Here is a 19,524-nt window from a genome sequence, read left to right as displayed (position 1 = left end):
ATAATCTTGGTTCCTGTGCTGTGTCTATGTAGTATTCGTGGTTCTAGTAATGTATATATGTAGTAATCTTGGTTCTGGTACTATATTTATGTAGTAATCTTGGTTCCGTTGTTGTATCTGTGTTGTAGCTTTAGTACCGGTGCTGTATCTGTGTAGTAACCTTGCTTCTGGTGCTGTATCTATGTAGTAATCTGGGTTCCAGTGCTGTGTGTATTTAGTAATCTTGACTATGTTGGTTCTTTAGCCAAGAGGATAAAACCTTCTGGTTGTGCTCAGTAACAGACTACGGTTTGTCTCCTCCCAGTTGTCAGACATTCCGGTGATGTTCTGTATTAAGCTTTGGATGTGAAGAGAGGAAATTGGACTTTTCCTTTAAGTTTTTCTGTCTGTATTAGCAAAATGTCAGAGCTGGTGTTATGTGTGATAACAGGATGTGGTGAGGAGACATGCGCTGCGCCGGGCCCCCCGCCTCCTGCCCCCCACATCCTGCTGTCATCCAGGTCAGGGGTACAAAACCAGCAGACAGGAACCTGCTCACACCGGAGACGCCCAGCAGAATGGTGAGTAGCCTCTGCTTCTGCTCACTCCTCATTGTCAGAGCTGCGCTCTATGCTCTCTGCAGACAGAACTAGGCATCGTCCCTAGAGATCTGTGTAACAATACCTTTGTATGTGTTGTTAGTAGCAGCAGGACTGTGAGAATGGATTGATATTCCAGGATTGTAGCTTCATTAAGTGCTCCAGGGGAGTGTCCTCACACTGATGTGATCTCATAGACAATGTTAGGTTTCGGTGTTGGAAAAATTTGTAATCATATATATATGTATGCGGGTGGTAGTAGCAGCAGGGCTGTGAAATATGGAATTTATATTCCAGGATTCTAAATATTCCATGTGTTTTGGTGGGTGTATCCTCACACCACTGCACAATTAATGGCCCCCTCGGCCCCCGTCTTCTATAGCAGTCTCTCAGAATAGAGGAGAGGGGATGAGGGACAATTCTATGCAAGAGCACAGCAGTGTGAGGACTAGTTCCAGTGCAGACTGAGAAGCTATTCTCGGAACATAAATTTATATTTCACAGTCCTGCTGCTACTAACAACACAACCAAAGGTATGCTTACCCATATTTTCAATATCTAACACCTTTTGCAGAGAGCACAGAGCACAGCAATGTGAGGGCACATCCTTAGTGAACTGTAAAAAGCTACAATCCTGGAATATAAATGCATTTTTCTAAGTCCTGCTGCTACTGACAACACCCACAAAGGTCTGATTACACAGATCTCCAGGGACAATACACAACACGGGCTGCAGTTTTTCATGGTGAACATTGCTGCACGGTCACAGTTGGGCTTTGATATTTTGTGTGGGTTGTGCAACGCAGTGTTATGTAATTTCCTCATGTGACAAGTGTAGTAGTAAGACATTCCCGGAGCAGAGGTTATGGGTGATCCCTATGTTATAGGCGTTGAAGTCATCCCTATATTATATGTATTATTCGAGTATCCCTATTTTACAGGTGTATTGATGATCCCTGCATCATGTATTACACAGTGATCCCTATGTTATAGGTATAATGCTGATCCCTACATTATATGTATTATTCAAGGATCCCTATGTTATAGGTAATACTGATCCCTACAGTTTATGTATTACACAGTGATCCATATGTTATAGGTATTATTCAATTATCTCTATTTTACAGGTGTATTGATGATCCCTACATTATATGTATTACACAGCGATCCCTATGTTATAGGTCTAATATTAATCCCTACATTATATGTATTTTTTAATGATCCCTATGTTTTAGGTGTAATACTGAACCCTTCTTTATATGTATTACACAATGATCCCTATGTCATAGGTATAATGCTGATCCCTACATTATATGTATTATTCAAGGATCTCTATGTTATAGGTATAATACTGATCCCTACAGTTTATGTATTACACAGTGATCCCTATGTTATAGGTATAACATAGCTGATACATTATACAGTATGTATAACACAATGATCCCTATCTCATCCCCTTATTGGCCATAGCAATAAATCTGTGACAGGTAAAGTGATGAGCAGTCGGATTCCCACTATCAGAGATCAGACCCCATGATCAGCAGTCGGACCCCATGATCAACAGCTATTCGCCCACATTCGGAAGCTGGATCCTCCAATATCAGTCATCAGCCCCTATAATCATTACTATGAAATAAACAATCAGAAGGTGGACCCCCACAATCATCATTCGGACGCCCACAGTCAGCAGTCGGATTCCCACTATCAGAGATCAGACCCCATGATAAGTAGTCGAACATCCTTGATCAGCAATCAGTCGCCCCACAATCAGCAGTTGGATGCCCACTACCAGAAGGCGGATGCCCACTATCAGCAGTCGGATGCTCACGATCAGCAGTCGGATGCCCACTATCAGAAGGCGGATGCTCACGATCAGCAGTCGGATGCTCACGATCAGCAGTCGGATGCCCACGATCAGAAGGCGGATGCTCACGATCAGCAGTCGGATGCCCACGATCAGCAGTCGGATGCCCACGATCAGTAGTTGGACGCCAGCAATCAGAAGGCGGATGCCCACTATGAGAAGGCGGATGCTCACGATCAGTAGTTGGACGCCAGCAATCAGCAGTCGGATGCCCACTATCAGAAGGCGGATGCTCACGATCAGCAGTCGGATGCCCACTATCAGAAGGCGGATGCCCACAATCAGCAGTCGGATGCCCACTATCAGAAGGCGGATGCTCACGATCAGCAGTCGGATGCCCACTATCAGAAGGCGGATGCTCACGATCAGTAGTTGGCCGCCAGCAATGAGTAGTCGGATGCCCACTATCAGAAGGCGGATGCCCACAATCAGCAGTCGGATGCCCACTATCAGAAGGCGGATGCTCACGATCAGCAGTCGGATGCTCACGATCAGCAGTCGGATGCCCACTATCAGAAGGCGGATGCTCACGATCAGCAGTCGGATGCCCACGATCAGCAGTCGGATGCCCACGATCAGTAGTTGGACGCCAGCAATCAGAAGGCGGATGCCCACTATGAGAAGGCGGATGCTCACGATCAGTAGTTGGACGCCAGCAATCAGCAGTCGGATGCCCACTATCAGAAGGCGGATGCTCACGATCAGCAGTCGGATGCCCACTATCAGAAGGCGGATGCCCACAATCAGCAGTCGGATGCCCACTATCAGAAGGCGGATGCTCACGATCAGCAGTCGGATGCCCACTATCAGAAGGCGGATGCTCACGATCAGTAGTTGGCCGCCAGCAATGAGTAGTCGGATGCCCACTATCAGAAGGCGGATGCCCACAATCAGCAGTCGGATGCCCACTATCAGAAGGCGGATGCTCACGATCAGTAGTTGGATGCCCACTATCAGAAGGCGGATGCTCACGATCAGCAGTCGGATGCCCACTATCAGAAGACGGATGCTCACGATCAGCAGTCGGATGCCCACTATCAGAAGGCGGATTCTCACGATCAGCAGTTAGACTCCTAATGGTGGGCACCGGGGGTCTCACACTTTGTCGCTGATGTACAACCCTGATGTGAATCCCCCTCCTTCCCCGCCGCATCTGTGTGATACGTCCCGCCATTGGCTTGTAATCTGATAATGACACATAACGATATATTTACTGTAAGCACTTGGCGCCTAACCAGATACAAATTAACAAAGCTGATTGCGATATGCAAATGAGGGCCGCGGCACCAGGTATGGCGTTGCATGTTAAGCCGGGGCTTTGCACACGGCTACGTTTATTATAGCGGACATGATATATGGATCTGGATGGCACACAACATATTGGACGTGTCACCGCCGATCCCTGCGCTGCCATCATTATGTATGGTGTCTTTGATGTATTTTAGCCGCGGTGGTGCATTATGGGTATAATTTCAGCTTTAAAACAACCTATAGACAAGTGCACGGTCATAGGGAACGCGAGAAAATCGGGAGAATCCATGAAATTTAAGGACGCCCACGTACGGTTTTCTGTAGTGAGCCACACTGCCACCTAGAGGCGATATACCGGTACAGCAAGTGGTTATATTGCTGCCCATCACATTACATGTCCATGTACAGGACAGTGCGGTCCCCCTATGCATTGGGTGTAAATGGTCATACAGACATGCCACTGCTTCATTCATGTCTACAGGAGTCCTGGATATAGTGGAGGACAGACGGAGGAAGTCAAACCCCACACGAAGGGGCCAGAGCTCCTCCGTGCGTTACCAGATCCCCTCCACGTTGTAGCTTCACAGGCTGTTACACTGTCTCCCCCTTCTCCCTCAGCCTGGTGTAATCTCCCACAGTGAGAGAAGGAAGTGCTCCTGTACAGTGAAACCTGTGACAATACAGCACAGAGGGGCTCTGGTAACGCCCCCAGAGTCCTTCGGGCTCGTTAACATAATTCTAAAAGTTGATGTTAGAAGGAAGGAGGCCATGGATAACCGATTATTATAGTCACAGTGCCTGGATCTATGAGTAAGTGTCCTACCAGGTAGATTTCCTTTAAGAATTCTGTTCCATATTATTCACATTCCGAATGTGTTGGTAAAGAAAAGTGTTAGGAGGGGATGTGAACGCGTTGGCGCCTCGCCTCCCCCCCTTCAGTTCTGCAGCGCCTGCATACAGATGTGTTAGACAGCGTGTACCAGCACTCCCACGAGTCATCAGCCACAGTAACACCAAGAAGAGGAACATCTGTCGTAGTGTAAGAACCGAGCGCTTATCCCAGCACACACAGTGAAGGGCCATACAGACAGGATGTCATCCATGTTGTGATTGGAAATGGATCGGGTTACCCTGCTCCAAATACGGCAGTCTCAATGGGCTCTCATTCTGGGTTCACATGTTTCAGTTTGAATTGCGTTTAGAAGCGCAGTGGGGAGGAGCTACTCCCAATGGAAGATGCGTTTAGACCTAAACACTTGCATTCAGGAACGATCACAATCAGAGTATTTTGCATTTTTCACCAACAAAACACATTGGGGGTCATTTACTAAGGGCCCGATTTGCGTTTTCCCGACGTGTTACCCGAATATTTCCGATTTGCGCCGATTTCCCCTGTATTGCCCCAGGATTTTGGCACACGCGATCGGATTGTGGCGCATCGGCGCTGGCATGCACGTGACGGAAATCGGGGGGCGTGGCCGAGCGAAAACCCGGCGGATTCGGAAAAACCGCCGCATTTAAAAAAAGAAATGTGTCGCTTGGGACGCGCTCACCTTCACTTGGTCCGGGTCGGTGAACTCCAGTGCGTTCAGATGCTTTTCAGTGCAGCAGCGCCACCTGGTGGACGGCGGAGGAACTACCTTGATGAATCCCGGCTTGACCCGAATCCAGGGCAGAGAACGCGCCGCTGGATCGCGAACGGACCGGGTAAGTAAATCTGCCCCATTCTACTCGTTCCCGATCACAATAGTTTAGGGGTAAACACCTCTGCGCTCAGGAGGAGCTCCTCCCCACCGCGCTTCTAAATGAAATTCAAAGTGGGAATGCGGCCTTAATCTTGAGATCCGAGATTTGACAGACGTATGATATTTCATTAAGTGTGAAAGAAGACCCCTCTCCATGTTAGAAACCCCCCGGGTGAGGATAGGTTTACCTAATTAGGAGACAACTGGTGCCGAAACCTGGCAGTAAGTATTCACTTTTCCTACAGCGCTCCCACAGGGGTAATGAGGAATTACACTGTGTCTATTCCAATTAGTGGTTTGTCTTATTCATGCAGGGCAGGTGAGCTGTGTAATCTTACCTTTGTGTGTGTTGTTAGTAGCAGCAGGACTGTGATACATGGCTTTATATTCCAGGATTGTAGTACACTGGGGGAGTGTCATAGTATTCCTGTGCTCTGTGCTCTCTGCGGCCAGTGTTATGTATTGTCCCTGGAGAGCTGTGTAATCTAACCTTTGTGTATGTTGTTAGTAGCAGCAGGACTGTGATATAATTATTATTCCAGGATTGTAGTACATTGGGGGCATGTCCTCACACTTCTGTGCTCTCTGCAGCTAGTGTTAGGTATTGTCCCTGAAGAGCTGTGTAATCTTACTTAATTTATGTTGATAGTAGCAGCAGGACTGTGATAAATGCATTTATGTTCCAGGATTGTAGTACACTGGGATAGTGTCATCATATTGCTCTGCTCTGTGCAGCCAGTGTTTGGTATTGTCCCTGGAGAGCTGTGTAATCTTACCTTAGTGTATGTTGTTACTAGCAGCAGGACTGTGATAAATACATTTATATTCCAGGATTGTAGCATACTGGACGAGTGTCCTCATATTGCTCTGCTCTCTGCAGCAGTGTTGAGTATTGTCCCTGGAGAACTGTGTAATCTTACCTTAGTGTATGTTGTTAGTAGCAGCAGGACTGTGATAAATGCATTTATATTCCAGGATTGTAGTACACTGGATGAGTGTCCTCATATTGCTCTGCTCTCTTCAGCCAGTGTTAAGTATTGTTCATGGTGAACTGTGTAATCTTCCCTTAGTGTATGTTGTTAGTAGCAGCAGGACTGTGATAAATGCATATATAATTCAGGATTGTAGTACACTGGAGCATGTTCTCACACTGCTGTGCTTTTAGCTGTATTGAACTGCTCCATATCCGAGCCGAGGGGAGGGGCTATGGAGCAGTTGAATGCAGGGAGCTCAGAGCACAGCAGTGTGAGGATACGTCTTCACTTCACTGGAATATCAATGCAGTTTTTTACAGTCCTGTGGCTACTAACATACACAAAGCATAACACAGATCTCCAGGGATAATTCTGAAGTATTGCATTAGGGTAGAAAACTTTAACTCATCGACCCCCAGGTATCAGTCTATCTGACACGATTCTCCTCTTTCGGCAGTCAGACTCCTTGGTGGTTTGTGATGTGGATCCGGATCTCCGGGAGAGGCTCAAAAAGTTTCGTTTCAGGAAGGAGACCAACAATGCCGCCATCCTGAGTGAGTGAGCGGACGTATGGGGCTCCGTATACCGTGGTGCAGTACAAGATCTCATCATTCTTGTCTCTTCCATAGTGAAAATTGACAAAGAGAAGCAGTTGGTGGTCCTGGAGGAAGAGTTTGAGGTAAGTTATCCAAAAACGTTATCCCCAGCTGACAACATACAACACTTGGGGGAGCACAGGTTTCCCCGGTGACCATCTTCTGGTGGCTGCCCCTTCCAGCTCTCAGGGGCCCACAGCCTCACATTCATTGGTTACAGGGCCCTGGATGGGGCTGAGCTGTAATACCAATGCACAGCCACTATACAATGGATGGTGCTGTGATTGGTAAGCCCTGAACTGGCCAAATGCTGTGGTCAAATGTCGAGGTGCCCGACCCCATGAATCTAAATTTGCGTGTAATCATACATTTGTGTATAACATTAGTAGCAGCAGGACTTTTACAAGATTTTTTTTTTATGTTCCAGGATTGTTGCTGGACAACAGATCCTCTCATTTCTGTGCTGTTAGATGTTTACATTACATTTCTCCTTCCCCCGGATTACTTTTGTATTAGCCAACCAGGAGTCAGTTACAGCTCCAACTTAGAGCAGAAGGGACGGACGAAACGCAGACATCTCACAGCACAGAAGTGTGTCAAGTCCAGCTACAATCCTGGAATATACATTTTTCACAGTCCTACTGCTACTAAAAACATAAAACGTACAATCACACAGCTCTCCTGGATCAATACCTAAGACTGTCTGTGGATTTGTACATTGAAAAATGCTGGTAAATGGGTTAAAAGGGAATCTGGGGCAGGTACTTCCCGGGACACATAGACAAACAGGAATAGGTCCTGCCCGATCTTCTGCTGTGTCGTGGTGCTTGAAGCTTGACACTAATTGGTTTGTTTTTCAGGATGTTTCTCCCGATGATCTACAGAATGAGCTCCCGGAGCGTCAGCCGCGATATCCTTACACCCGATTTTCAGTTCAGAACCTCAGAACCGCCAGGTCATACACATCAGGACTAGTGATCAGTGGGCCGGAACAATCCTCAACTGTGCGGGTTCAGATTCCCCAAAACCGATCCCAAACTTAATTAGTTTGACCCAGCACCGATTGCGGTTGTTAGCAGAAATGGCTAAACCAAGAGCATCGGCGCCAGGATGATGTCATCAGGAGCGACGATCCAACCCAAAATGGTTTGGCTGAAAATTTTACTGGGTCATTACTATTCAGGACCTCTGGGGTCATGAATGAAACAATGGGGCAGATTTACTTACCCGGTCCATTTGCGATCCAGCGGCGCGTTCTCTGCGGTGGATTCGGGTCCGGTCGGGATTTATTAAGGCAGCTCCTCCGCCGTCCACCAGGTGGCGCTGCTGCGCTGAAGTCCGCTGGAATGCCCTGAAGTTCACCGGCCTATTCCTAGTGAAGGTAAGTGAAATTTTCGCTTTTTTTAAAAAAAATGCGGTGGTTTTTCCGAATCCGTCGGGTTTTCGTTCGGCCACGCCCCCCCATTTCCGTCGTGTGCATGCCGGCGCTAATGCGCCAGAATCCGATCGCGTGCACCAAAATCCTGGGGCAATTCAGGGAAAATAGGCGCAAATCAGAAATATTCGGGTAACACGTCGGGAAAACGCGAATCGGGCCCTTAGTAAATGACCCCCAATATGTCTGTAAAGGGTTGTCTGCAAGTGCCAGGGCCCAGGGCTGCTGGGGGGCCCTCATAAGGTTGTACATAAGGAATCCATAGGGGTGAGGGGGCTGTATGTAATGAATCCATAGGGAATGAGGGGGGCTTTATATAAAATAACCATAAGGGGGCTGTTTGGGATGATAAACTAGGGAATATTTTAGGGAACGGGAGACTATTTTAGCTCTGTCACCCAGGGGCCTACTGATACCTGGAGCCGACCCTGTCTGTAGTCCTTGTAGTACAATATATATATATATTTACAGGGGTGTAACTATAGCCATAGCAGCCGGGGGCCCTTGTCATAGGCAAATCATGCCCACGTCACGCGCTGCGGCGCAACTTCATTACAGGGGTCCTGCCGGAGAAGAGGGAGGGAGTGTTGTTATTAATTTTATGCCGCCACGGCAGCCAATCAAATCTTAACTCTAGTTTTAAAAATGGCTGTGGGAAAATGAAAGCTGAGCTGGGATTGGTTGCTATGGGGAACTAGAGCAGACACTGCTGACAAATCTCATCTACTCATCTAAATTACTAGGGGTCGCGCTGCGCACTTTCGTTGAACCGTGCACCTTTTTTCTGGGCTAAAACGGCAGGTATTTAAGAAGTGTGTGCCCGGAAATCATAGCAGTAATCTGCGACGGAGCCCTTCTAGTTACGCCCAGTCTAGGCCCGTATTATTGTATTATTTATTACGTATTATTGTATTATTTATTACGTATTATTGTATTATTTATTACGTATTGTTGTGACCCCCTCGATCTACGGCTTTGCCAGTGATTTCCTTAGCACGAGGCCACCTTCCTGGTGTACAGTTATAGGTACCAGCACGAGGACGGACGGGTCTCCTACCCCCTGTGTATGATATTCTCCAGCCCTGTAGGTAAGTGCACATAGAACTAACCTTTCTTCTTACAAGGTTATACATTTTTACCTCTTTTATACTATACTACAAGCCTGTGAATTCCTGATTTAAGAATTCTGCTCTGAAGGACTTAATGCGACCATGCACCATATTCATGCGATGGAAATCTATCAGCAGTTTTGACTGTGCAAATCTGAAGCCAGGGTTGGTTATTGTCCGTGGAGATCTGTGTAATCATACCGTGGTGTTGTTAGTAGCAGCAGGACTGTGATATATATGCATTAATATTCTAGTGCAGCGTTGAGGTATCCTCACACTGCTGTGCTCTGAGCCTTATACTGCTCTGCACCATGACCCCTCCTCTTGGCTCTCATTGATTACTGTACTATCCAGTCAGAACAAAGGGAGCGGCTGCGAAGCAGTTCAATGCAGAGAGCTAAGAGAACAGCAGTGTGAGGACTCCCTGCAACTAACACAGAACGTGCTCTGCAACCCCTGAAGTTTACTTTCCATTGTGACACAATGGGGGTCATTTACTAAGGGCCCGATTCCGTTTTCCCGGTGTGTTACCTGAATATTTCCGATTTGCGCCGGTTTTCCCTGAATTGCGCGCGACGGAAATCGGGGGCGTGGCCGAACGAAAACCCGACGTATTCGGAAAAAGCGCCGCATTTAAAAACGGAAAATGTGTCGCGGAGCTTGCACTTACCATCACTCAGCCGGCCTCGGTGTATTCCAGTGCGTTCCGATGCCTGGTGGACGGCGGAGGAACTACCTTAGTGAATCCCGGCCGGACCCGAATCCACCGCAGAGAACGCACCGCTGGATCGCGAATGGACCGGGTAAGTAAATCTGCCCCAATAAGAGAGAGGCTGAGACTTTGAGGATCACATTTATGGAAGGAGAGAGAGTTAATTCTGATGGAAATGGCTGAAGAGGATGATGGGTATAAATTCTTGCACCGCATTCTGAGAGCACAAATATTGTCGCAGCCGCCATTAGAGGTTTCCTAAAGTGGGAAATGTGACATATTTATGGAGGCTTTTGCAATTTATCCCGTGTACATGTGTAATAACTCAGCGCCGGGTGTCAGTAGCCGCGAGACGCAGGAGGGATTGGAAACGTTCAACATTAAACTTGTTTCCATTGAAAAATGTGGGGTGGATGAAAAACGCTCTACAGAGAAATGCAACAGTGAATTTAAAGGGGCGCTCCTAAAATTAAAGGGATATCGGTAAGGTATGAATATAGGGTTATACTAGTGGCTAAAAAACACACATTGGCTGAGAAACACAAAGGGGCTTATTTACTAAGGGTCACGCACTTTCGTCGGACTGTTCACGGTTTTCGGGATTTGCGCAGCTTTGAAAGGCATTTAACAGGGGTTTGCGCTGGGAATGTATCGCATCGGATTGTGACGCGGCTGCGCTGCTTCCGTGCGACAGAAATCAGGGCCGTCGCACGATCTGAGTGATTCGGACTGACGATCCGGCAAAATTGGATTTAACTTGAAAATTGTGTCGCAAGCCAAGCACTTACATGCACCGAGAGGAAGAAGGTGAACTCCGGGGACCTGAGCGGGGAAGCGACACATGCAGGATATCGGGCGCAGGATCTTAGTGAACTGCGGCAGACTTCATCCTCCGGATCGGGGATCACGCAGCAACCGGGTAAGTAAATGTGACCCATTACCTTTAAGCTGCTTGCATATAGTCAGTGGTTTAAAAGAATAAGAGGACAGGAGGGCGGGTCAGACTACGAAAGTTTTGTTTGTAGTCTGTTACTGGGAAGACATAACACAAAACATAAAACATTGCAACATAGTAACATTTGTAAGCAATGTTATCTATACCGGCCATTATTACTCAGAATTAAAGGGATATCTGTCACTGTACTTGTATTTTGCTCTCGGACCTGGTTGTCAGTGATTATATGATTATATCTGGAGACGACTTTGCTGCAGTAATTTGCATCCATAAACCCCTTCAGCTTTCACAGTCACAATAATACAAATAATAACATTTAATAGCAAAGCGGGAAAACAATTCCGTTTTACCGCTGAGCAGCTCGGCGCAATGTGGCTGTTCCTTTATTTGTGAGTGATTTATCTGGAGCTGAAAATCTCCCGTAGTGTCGCAACAAAACCATCAATATTACACACAGGATAATTATAACAATTACTTAATTAAAACATGTCGACAAACAAGACACAATAGGATCAGGAAGCTTCTGCAGATAGTAATAGTAATGACTGGAGGATGATAGCGACGCGACACATACAGGAGAGGATCAGAGCGGAGACACCTGTAACAGGGGCAGCTATAGGGGGCGCACTTAGGCCTGGAAGTCTTAAAGGGGTTTTCCAGGTATTCTTGCCTAAGAGAAACAAAGTTTTGTAACAACCGGTTCCCTCATTGTTCCATTTTGGTGGTGTCGGTGGCTGAGTGGGTAGCCTTTCTGCTTTGCAGCATTGGGGTTCGATTCCCACCCAGGTCAACATCTGCAAAGAGTTTGTATGTTCTCTCTGTGTTTGCATGGGTTTCCTCCGGGTCCTCCGGTTTCCTCCCACACTCCAAAAACATACTGGTAGGTTGTTTAGATTGTGAGCCCCATGGGTACAGGGAGCAATTTGACATGTATTAGTATTATTATCTGCACCCAGCCACAAGTTCCAGGGGGTTACGGGAAGAGGTTGCTCTTGTCGGATCTACTTTCTGCATATTCCGGTGCTGCAGACATGTACATATGTACTCGGAGAATGGCAGCTGCAGTATCTGATGCACCGTCAGCCTATAAAAAGGCCCTAACACAATGAGGCCCATCTACTAAGGGTCCGTTGGACGCATTTTCGTCGGTTTTCCCGATGATTTCCGTTTTGCAACGAATTGCCCCGGGATTTTGTCACACGCGATCAGATTTTGGCGCCTCGGTGCTGGCTTGCACGCAACAGAAATGGGGGGGGGGGGGCGTGGCCGTCAGACAACCTGACGGATTCGGACAACGTGCAGGATTTAACATTTAGAATTGTGTAGCAAGATCAAGCACTTACAAACACCGGGAAGAAGCAGGAGAACTCCGGCGGACCTCGGCGCAGAAGCGACGGATGCAGGAACTCGGGCGCACGATCTTAGTGAATCGCGGCAGGCCCGGATCCTCGTCGGACAACGCATTGCGGGATCGCAACAGGACCGGGTAAGTAAATCTGCCCCATTGTTTAACATCAATAATGTGTAAGGAACTTTGTTCTCCCGCTGAGTGCTGCCAGCGATGATCCTGCACAGGAAAGTATCATGCGTATTCATACTCATGATACTTTTTTTGAGGAGTAAAACCATCTGCACAAGCATCTTTGAGGCGTGTACAGGCGTTAATGCTACCTCCTGTCACCGGAACGTTTCGGTCAATCAGTGGTCAAAGATATGACTACACAAATCTCCAGGGCTGTTACCTAACACTGTCTGCAGCCTTATATGGTCAAAAGGTCAAAACTGCTGACAGATTCCCTTTAAGAAATTATAGCTCGAGATGCGTCAAGAGAGTTAACCAGAAAATTATATGGATAACCTATCCTTTGGACAGGTGATCAATTATAGATTAGTGGGGGTCTGACTTTTGTCACGTAAACCGGTCAGCTGATGTAGGATTGCATTCACTGTGCCCCCTTGTTCTCCACGTCCCTTTAATAAGTTGTGAATTACACCCAGGCTGTAAACCGGAGCAGCAAATGATGTACGCTGGAAGCAAGAACAGGCTGGTCCAGATTGCCGAGCTCACCAAGGTACGGGGGTGCGAGGGATGGGCGTATTCTCACTGCCGAATCCATCTACACGTAAACCCTGGTCTATAGATGGTGGTGGGCACTACACGTAAACCATGGTCTATAGATGGAGGTGGGCACTACACGTAAACCATGGTCTATAGATGGAGGTGGGCACTACACATAAACCATGGTCTATAGATGGCGGTGGGCACTACACATAAACCATGGTCTATAGATGGTGGTGGGCACTACACGTAAACCATGGTCTATAGATGGTGGTGGGCACTACACGTAAACCATGGTCTATAGATGGTGGTGGGCACTACACGTAAACCATGGTCTATAGATGGTAGTGGGCACTACACGTAAACCATGGTCTATAGATGGTGGTGGGCACTACATGTAAACCATAGTCTATAGATGGTGGTGGGCACTACATGTACACCATAGTCTATAGATGGTGGTGGGCACTACATGTACACCATGGTCTATAGATGGTGGTGGGCACTACATGTACACCATGGTCTATAGATGGTGGTGGGCACTACATGTAAACCATGGTCTATAGATGGTGGTGGGCACTACATGTACACCATGGTCTATAGATGGTGGTGGGCACTACATGTACACCATGGCCTATAGATGGTGGTGGGCACTACACGTAAACCCTGGACTATAGATGGTGGTGGGCACTACACGTAAACCATGGTCTATAGATGGAGGTGGGCACTACATGTACACCATGGTCTATAGATGGTGGTGGGCACTACACGTAAACCATGGTCTATAGATGGAGGTGGGCACTACATGTACACCATGGTCTATAGATGGTGGTGGGCACTACATGTAAACCATAGTCTATAGATGGTGGTGGGCACTACATGTACACCATGGTCTATAGATGGTGGTGGGCACTACATGTACACCATGGTCTATAGATGGTGGTGGGCACTACATGTACACCATGGTCTATAGATGGTGGTGGGCAATACATGTACACCATGGTCTATAGATGGTGGTGGGCACTACACGTAAACCATAGTCTATAGATCAGTGATGGCAAACCTTTTAGAGGTCGAGTGCCCAAACTACAACAAAGACCTGCTTATTTATCACAAAGTGATTTATACTCCCTTCTCTGTCACAGTTTTCATTGATAGCAGCCCCCTGAGGACCCCAATAAAGCAGAAAATAGTCCCAGGTTGAGCTGTCACTTTAAAATAGCGCTGTCCACAGCAAGTCCTGGGCTGTCTGGGACTGCAGGAAGATACCTGGAGTCATCTCTGGTGATGGCCTGCGTGCCCACAGAAAGGGCTTCGAGTGCCACCTCTGCCGCTAGTGCCATAGGTTAGCCGTCACTGCTATAGATGGTGGTGGGCACTACATGTAAACCCTGGTCTATAGATGGTGGTGGACACTACATGGACTACTTCACATGTTGGGTCCAGTGATCAGGTCTTAATGGTTAGGTCCTGATGATCCAAATCCCACTCATCCTTTACATGTTTAATCTCTGGTGTGACCCCCCATGAGGTTCTGACGTCTTCTCTCTTCTGCAGGTGTTTGAGATCAGGACCACCAGTGACCTGACAGAGGATTGGCTGAAGGAGCGTCTGGCGTTCTTCCGCTGAGAGGGACATTCATCGAGTTGGATGGTTTTTGCCTAATAAACACGACCTGTCTCCTCTGTCCGTGTACTGACCTGTCTCCTCTGTCCGTGCGCTGACCCGTCTTCTCTGTCCGTGCGCTGACCCGTCTCCTCTGTCCGTGTGCTGACCCGTCTCCTCTGTCCGTGTGCTGACCTGTCTTCTCTGTCCGTGCGCTGACCCGTCTCCTCTGTCCGTGCGCTGACCCGTCTCCTCTGTCCGTGCGCTGACCCGTCTCCTCTGTCCGTGCGCTGACCCGTCTCCTCTGTCCGTGCGCTGACCCGTCTCCTCTGTCCGTGCGCTGACCCGTCTCCTCTGTCCGTGCGCTGACCCGTCTCCTCTGTCCGTGCGCTGACCCGTCTCCTCTGTCCGTGCGCTGACCCGTCTCCTCTGTCCGTGCGCTGACCCGTCTCCTCTGTCCGTGCGCTGACCCGTCTCCTCTGTCCGTGCGCTGACCCGTCTCCTCTGTCCGTGCGCTGACCCGTCTCCTCTGTCCGTGCGCTGACCCGTCTCCTCTGTCCGTGCGCTGACCCGTCTCCTCCGTCCGTGCGCTGACCCGTCTCCTCCGTCCGTGTGCTGACCTGTTCCCCCTCAGAACGGAGAAAATTCAGGAAACATTCCAGACACAAACATGAAAGACCAAACATGAAAGGCCGCATCATAGGGGGAGATACTGGATTGTCTGAGGGGACAAGGGCGGCTGCACCTGACTCTCCACCATAACACCACGGCCCATTGTCATCAGGACCAGAGTTATTGGATCCTGCAAATCTATTCAGAATGATGTTTTAATGTGGAGACAAGTGCAGCCGAATGTCATCATCTAGAAATACTCTAGAGAACCGACAACTAAAACTAAAGTACAAAGGGCCACATTTATCACTTTTGTGCGCCTAAGTGTAGTAGTTGCGCCTAAATTCGGGCGCACTGTTTTGCCAGAATTATCACAAGCTACAACCATCTGTGATAAGGTAATTTCCTGCCTCTTATTAATCACTTTACTTTAACACAGTTTAGGCGCAATTTAGGCGTAATGTTAGATTCAGGCACTTACATGTCATCCTGCTACAAGCTCCTCTCTGCTTTTCCCACAGCCCAGCATGAGAATGACCCCCACAGCAGCACCCAGGTGTGTGACACCCTGCACCCAGTGATCTCCTCAGCAGGGGCTTCTCCTGGAGGGGATCCTCCAGTGCTGGTCTCCTGCTGCACTCACATTTCCCTGTTCCTCCTCCGCAGCTCCTCTCCTTCTGCTGTATGAACCAGTGAGGCTGACAGAAAGGGATGACATCATCACATGGCGCCAGCCGGCTCTGCTACACACACAGCTCTGCTACACACACAGCTCTGCTACACACACAGCTCTGCACATTGTCACTATGATCAACCATGTCCGTGTCCGGAGGATGATGTCACAGCACAAGTGTCTGATAGAAAACTCTGTCGTACTTTATAACTGTCTAAACTAGTTTTGCCCCTCCTAACGCCCATTTAGCAATGACACTCCCCCTTCACCAAGCCACACCCCTTTCCCATACCAGTAGTAAAGTCAGACAGCTTTTTCGGCACAACTATAGTACATTTTTTCCCATTTTTTTTTAGATCTAAGTAAAGATGTTATTTCATGGGTTATACATGTAGCTTCTAAATCAGATCTGTTATGGGAGGGTAGAGTTCCCCTTTAAGAACACTTCGTTATGAGAAGACATCGTCCTGGATAAGGAAAGTGAAAAGATCCTCCTCCTCCATGAGGAAGAAACCGCAGCGGCTCGATATAGAATCCCCTAAGTATTGGAGGACGGGATGAGATCTCCGCATACAGTGATATGTATGTTACAATTACGTGCGCGTCCCCCTGGAAATAAAACCAACAAGACGCCGACGCCGCTGCCGAAGACTGCGAGGCCTTTTATTGAAATTTGTTTGGTGTTCTTGTTGCCTAATTACGATCATTAGAACATGAATCAGTAAAACACACAAAGATCTGAAGCAAAAGCAAAGACGCTCCAAGACACAAAGATCTCCATGATATCCACGAGTATCCGGCTGGAGTATGGTGGGGAGTGGTTACCCCATCATATAGGGGCTCATTTACTAAGGGTCCGCGGACCGTACTATTGTTGGAATACCCGACGATTTCCAATGTGCGCCTCATTTAGAAGGGGTTTTTGGTGTACGTGATTGTATTTTGGTGCATCGGCGCGGCTTTCACGCAACACAAATCGGGGGGCTTACCGCCAGACGATCCGGCAGATTCGGACAACACGTGAGATTTAACATTGAAATTGTGTCACAAGACAATGCACTTACATGCACCAGGAAGAAGAAGGTGAACTCCTGCGGACCTGAGCGGGGATGCGACACATGCAGGATATCGGGTGCATGATCTTAGTGACTCCCCGCACAGCGCATTATACACAGACAATGCACTTACATGCACCGGGAAGAAGAAGGTGAACTCCGGGGACCTGAGCGGGGAAGCGACACATGCAGGAAATCGGGTGCACGAGCTACGTGAATCGCGCAACAACGCAGGATCGTCGGACAGTCCGGATCGGGGTTAGCGCGCAGGACGGGTGTGTAAATGTGCCCCATAAGGGTGTAATACAGGGAACGTATCGGTTACTGTCACCCCACCCATTTCCTTAAAAATAACGAGGGGGAGACAATACACCAGTACAAACCCTATGGCAACTGGAAAGTTTCAGATGAGGAGAACTTGATAGCAAGGACCAGGTACTTTAGGCCAGCCTTGTTCAAACCCAATCCTTAAAGGGGTTGTCCAAAGTTAATGGGGGCAATGTTGTGGATAGGGAGGCTTATTGTAGGGTCAAAGAAGTTTGAAAAAAATACCCACGAAGGTGAAGAAAATTTGCATCGGTAGGGTCCCATACATCTCCAGGAGCAGCTCTATGGTCTCCAGTGCTTTGAGTATTGTATGACCTGAAGTGGTGACGTCTTGTACATTGTGCATGTGATTGCTATACTGTGGTCCCCCAAAAAGAGATCAGAGGATAAGACTAATCATACTTTGTGTTTCAGTTCCCCACCAATTTACCAGATCTCTGCTTGCTGTCAGTGTGACCCTTCCCTGTATACAAGAAGGACTCAACACAATCATAATGATATGGCAATGTATACCATGTAATACCACCTTTCTCCTGTAGAGGCCACTGCAGGAAATATGTGCTCGATCATCTGATCGACAGATTCTCTATGGTTGGGTGGGTACCAATCTAAATCGGTCCTCATCTCCAAAAATCCCAAGGTGTATCTGAACCCCCCTCTAAACACGCCATTTGTATGATCCAACAGGGGGGCGCTTGTTCTGCACCTTCATGTCCGTGTTCTGTGCCTTGTTCTTACTTCCTAAGCTGCAGCACGAGTCCTGGAAGAGTTAGGATATAAACCGCTCACATTAGAAAGGACATTAAACTCGGGAATAAAAGCTTGAAAAATAAATTCCCAGTTGAGGTCTTTAAGAATTGAGAGGCGCGGACAAAGCAGCCCGGGATAAGCCTTTCAAGAAGATGGATTACAGAGGCGCCGGCCTTATGGGATCGCTGCTACAGAGCAGACAATTTTATCTGCAGTGTGGAGCGGTGATAAGAAGCAACGTCCCTCTACTCAGCCTTGTCCTGCTTCATCTCTAATCCTGATCCATCCCATCCCTGACCGGCCCCATTCCTTCATTTCCCCCTTCACTGCACTGATAAGCAGAGGCGGCAATCACAGCCGGGCCCCGGGACTGCACGATTATAGGAAGATGGCGCCGGGACGTCTTATATGGAGATAAACAAGGAGCAAGATTCCATAGGAAAAATCTTTCGGATCATCGCTCCAGATATCTTACATGCTGACTGCCCGCATCCCATAACCCCACTCCATCATACACTTACCCAAACCGCTTACCCAGTTACCCTTATGTAACCAAATAATACTCAGACACAAATTAAGTTAATTCTAATATACAGCATGGGCACCTGTGTGCCGGCCGGGTTAAAGGTCACTTAGGTCGCAAGCCCAATATAAAGACTGCCATGGAGGATGACATGTATACCGACCTACATGGCACTCCGACCCCCAGCCAAAAGTGGTAAAGCTCGTTCAATACCATCCTGAATCCCGGACAGGAAAATATCCAGGCCAATGTCTGTGAGATGGACCCAACAAACCCCTATTGTCACCCTCCAACTCCCTGTGCCAGATAACCACCCCTCCTCTTTTGCGCACGTCTCGGGAGACCCGGGTGTTTAATAGCCGCCTATCCCTCTCGATAGCCACATTGGGGCACATTTACTTACCCGGTCCATTCGCGTTCCAGCGGCGGCTTCTCTGACAAGCGTTCGGGTCTTCCGGCGATTCATGAAGGTCCTGCGCCCGATGTCCACCAGGTGTCGCTGCTGCGCCGAAGTCCGCCGAGGTGCCCCGTAGTTCATCGTCTTCATCGTGGTGTATGTGAGTATGGCCCGTGTGACCAATTTTTTTTTTAAACGCGGCGGTTTTTCAGAATCCGTTGGGTTTTCGTTCGGCCACGCCCCCCGATTTCCGTCGCGTGCATGCCAGCGCCAATGCGCCACAATCCGATCGCGTGCGCCAAAATCC

General features: G+C 48.2%; 1 protein-coding gene across 1 annotated transcript in view; it reads left to right on the top strand.

The window, feature by feature from the left end:
* Nucleotides 1–14,962, top strand: part of GMFG (glia maturation factor gamma) — a 213,000-nt gene extending 198,038 nt beyond the window's left edge. The window contains exons 2-7 of the mRNA XM_072123303.1: nt 6,870–6,966; nt 7,042–7,091; nt 7,869–7,918; nt 9,449–9,531; nt 13,218–13,291; nt 14,833–14,962. Of these exons, the coding sequence (XP_071979404.1) occupies nt 6,870–6,966; nt 7,042–7,091; nt 7,869–7,918; nt 9,449–9,531; nt 13,218–13,291; nt 14,833–14,904 (426 nt within the window). The 3' untranslated portion in view covers nt 14,905–14,962. The remainder of the gene's footprint in view (nt 1–6,869; nt 6,967–7,041; nt 7,092–7,868; nt 7,919–9,448; nt 9,532–13,217; nt 13,292–14,832) is intronic.
* Nucleotides 14,963–19,524: the final 4,562 nt, after the last annotated feature.

This window comes from Engystomops pustulosus, chromosome 9 (genome assembly GCF_040894005.1).
Source record: "Engystomops pustulosus chromosome 9, aEngPut4.maternal, whole genome shotgun sequence".
Lineage (NCBI taxonomy): Eukaryota > Metazoa > Chordata > Amphibia > Anura > Leptodactylidae > Engystomops > Engystomops pustulosus.
Note: the sequence above shows the minus strand (reverse complement) of the source record. Positions and strands in the feature narration are given on the sequence as shown.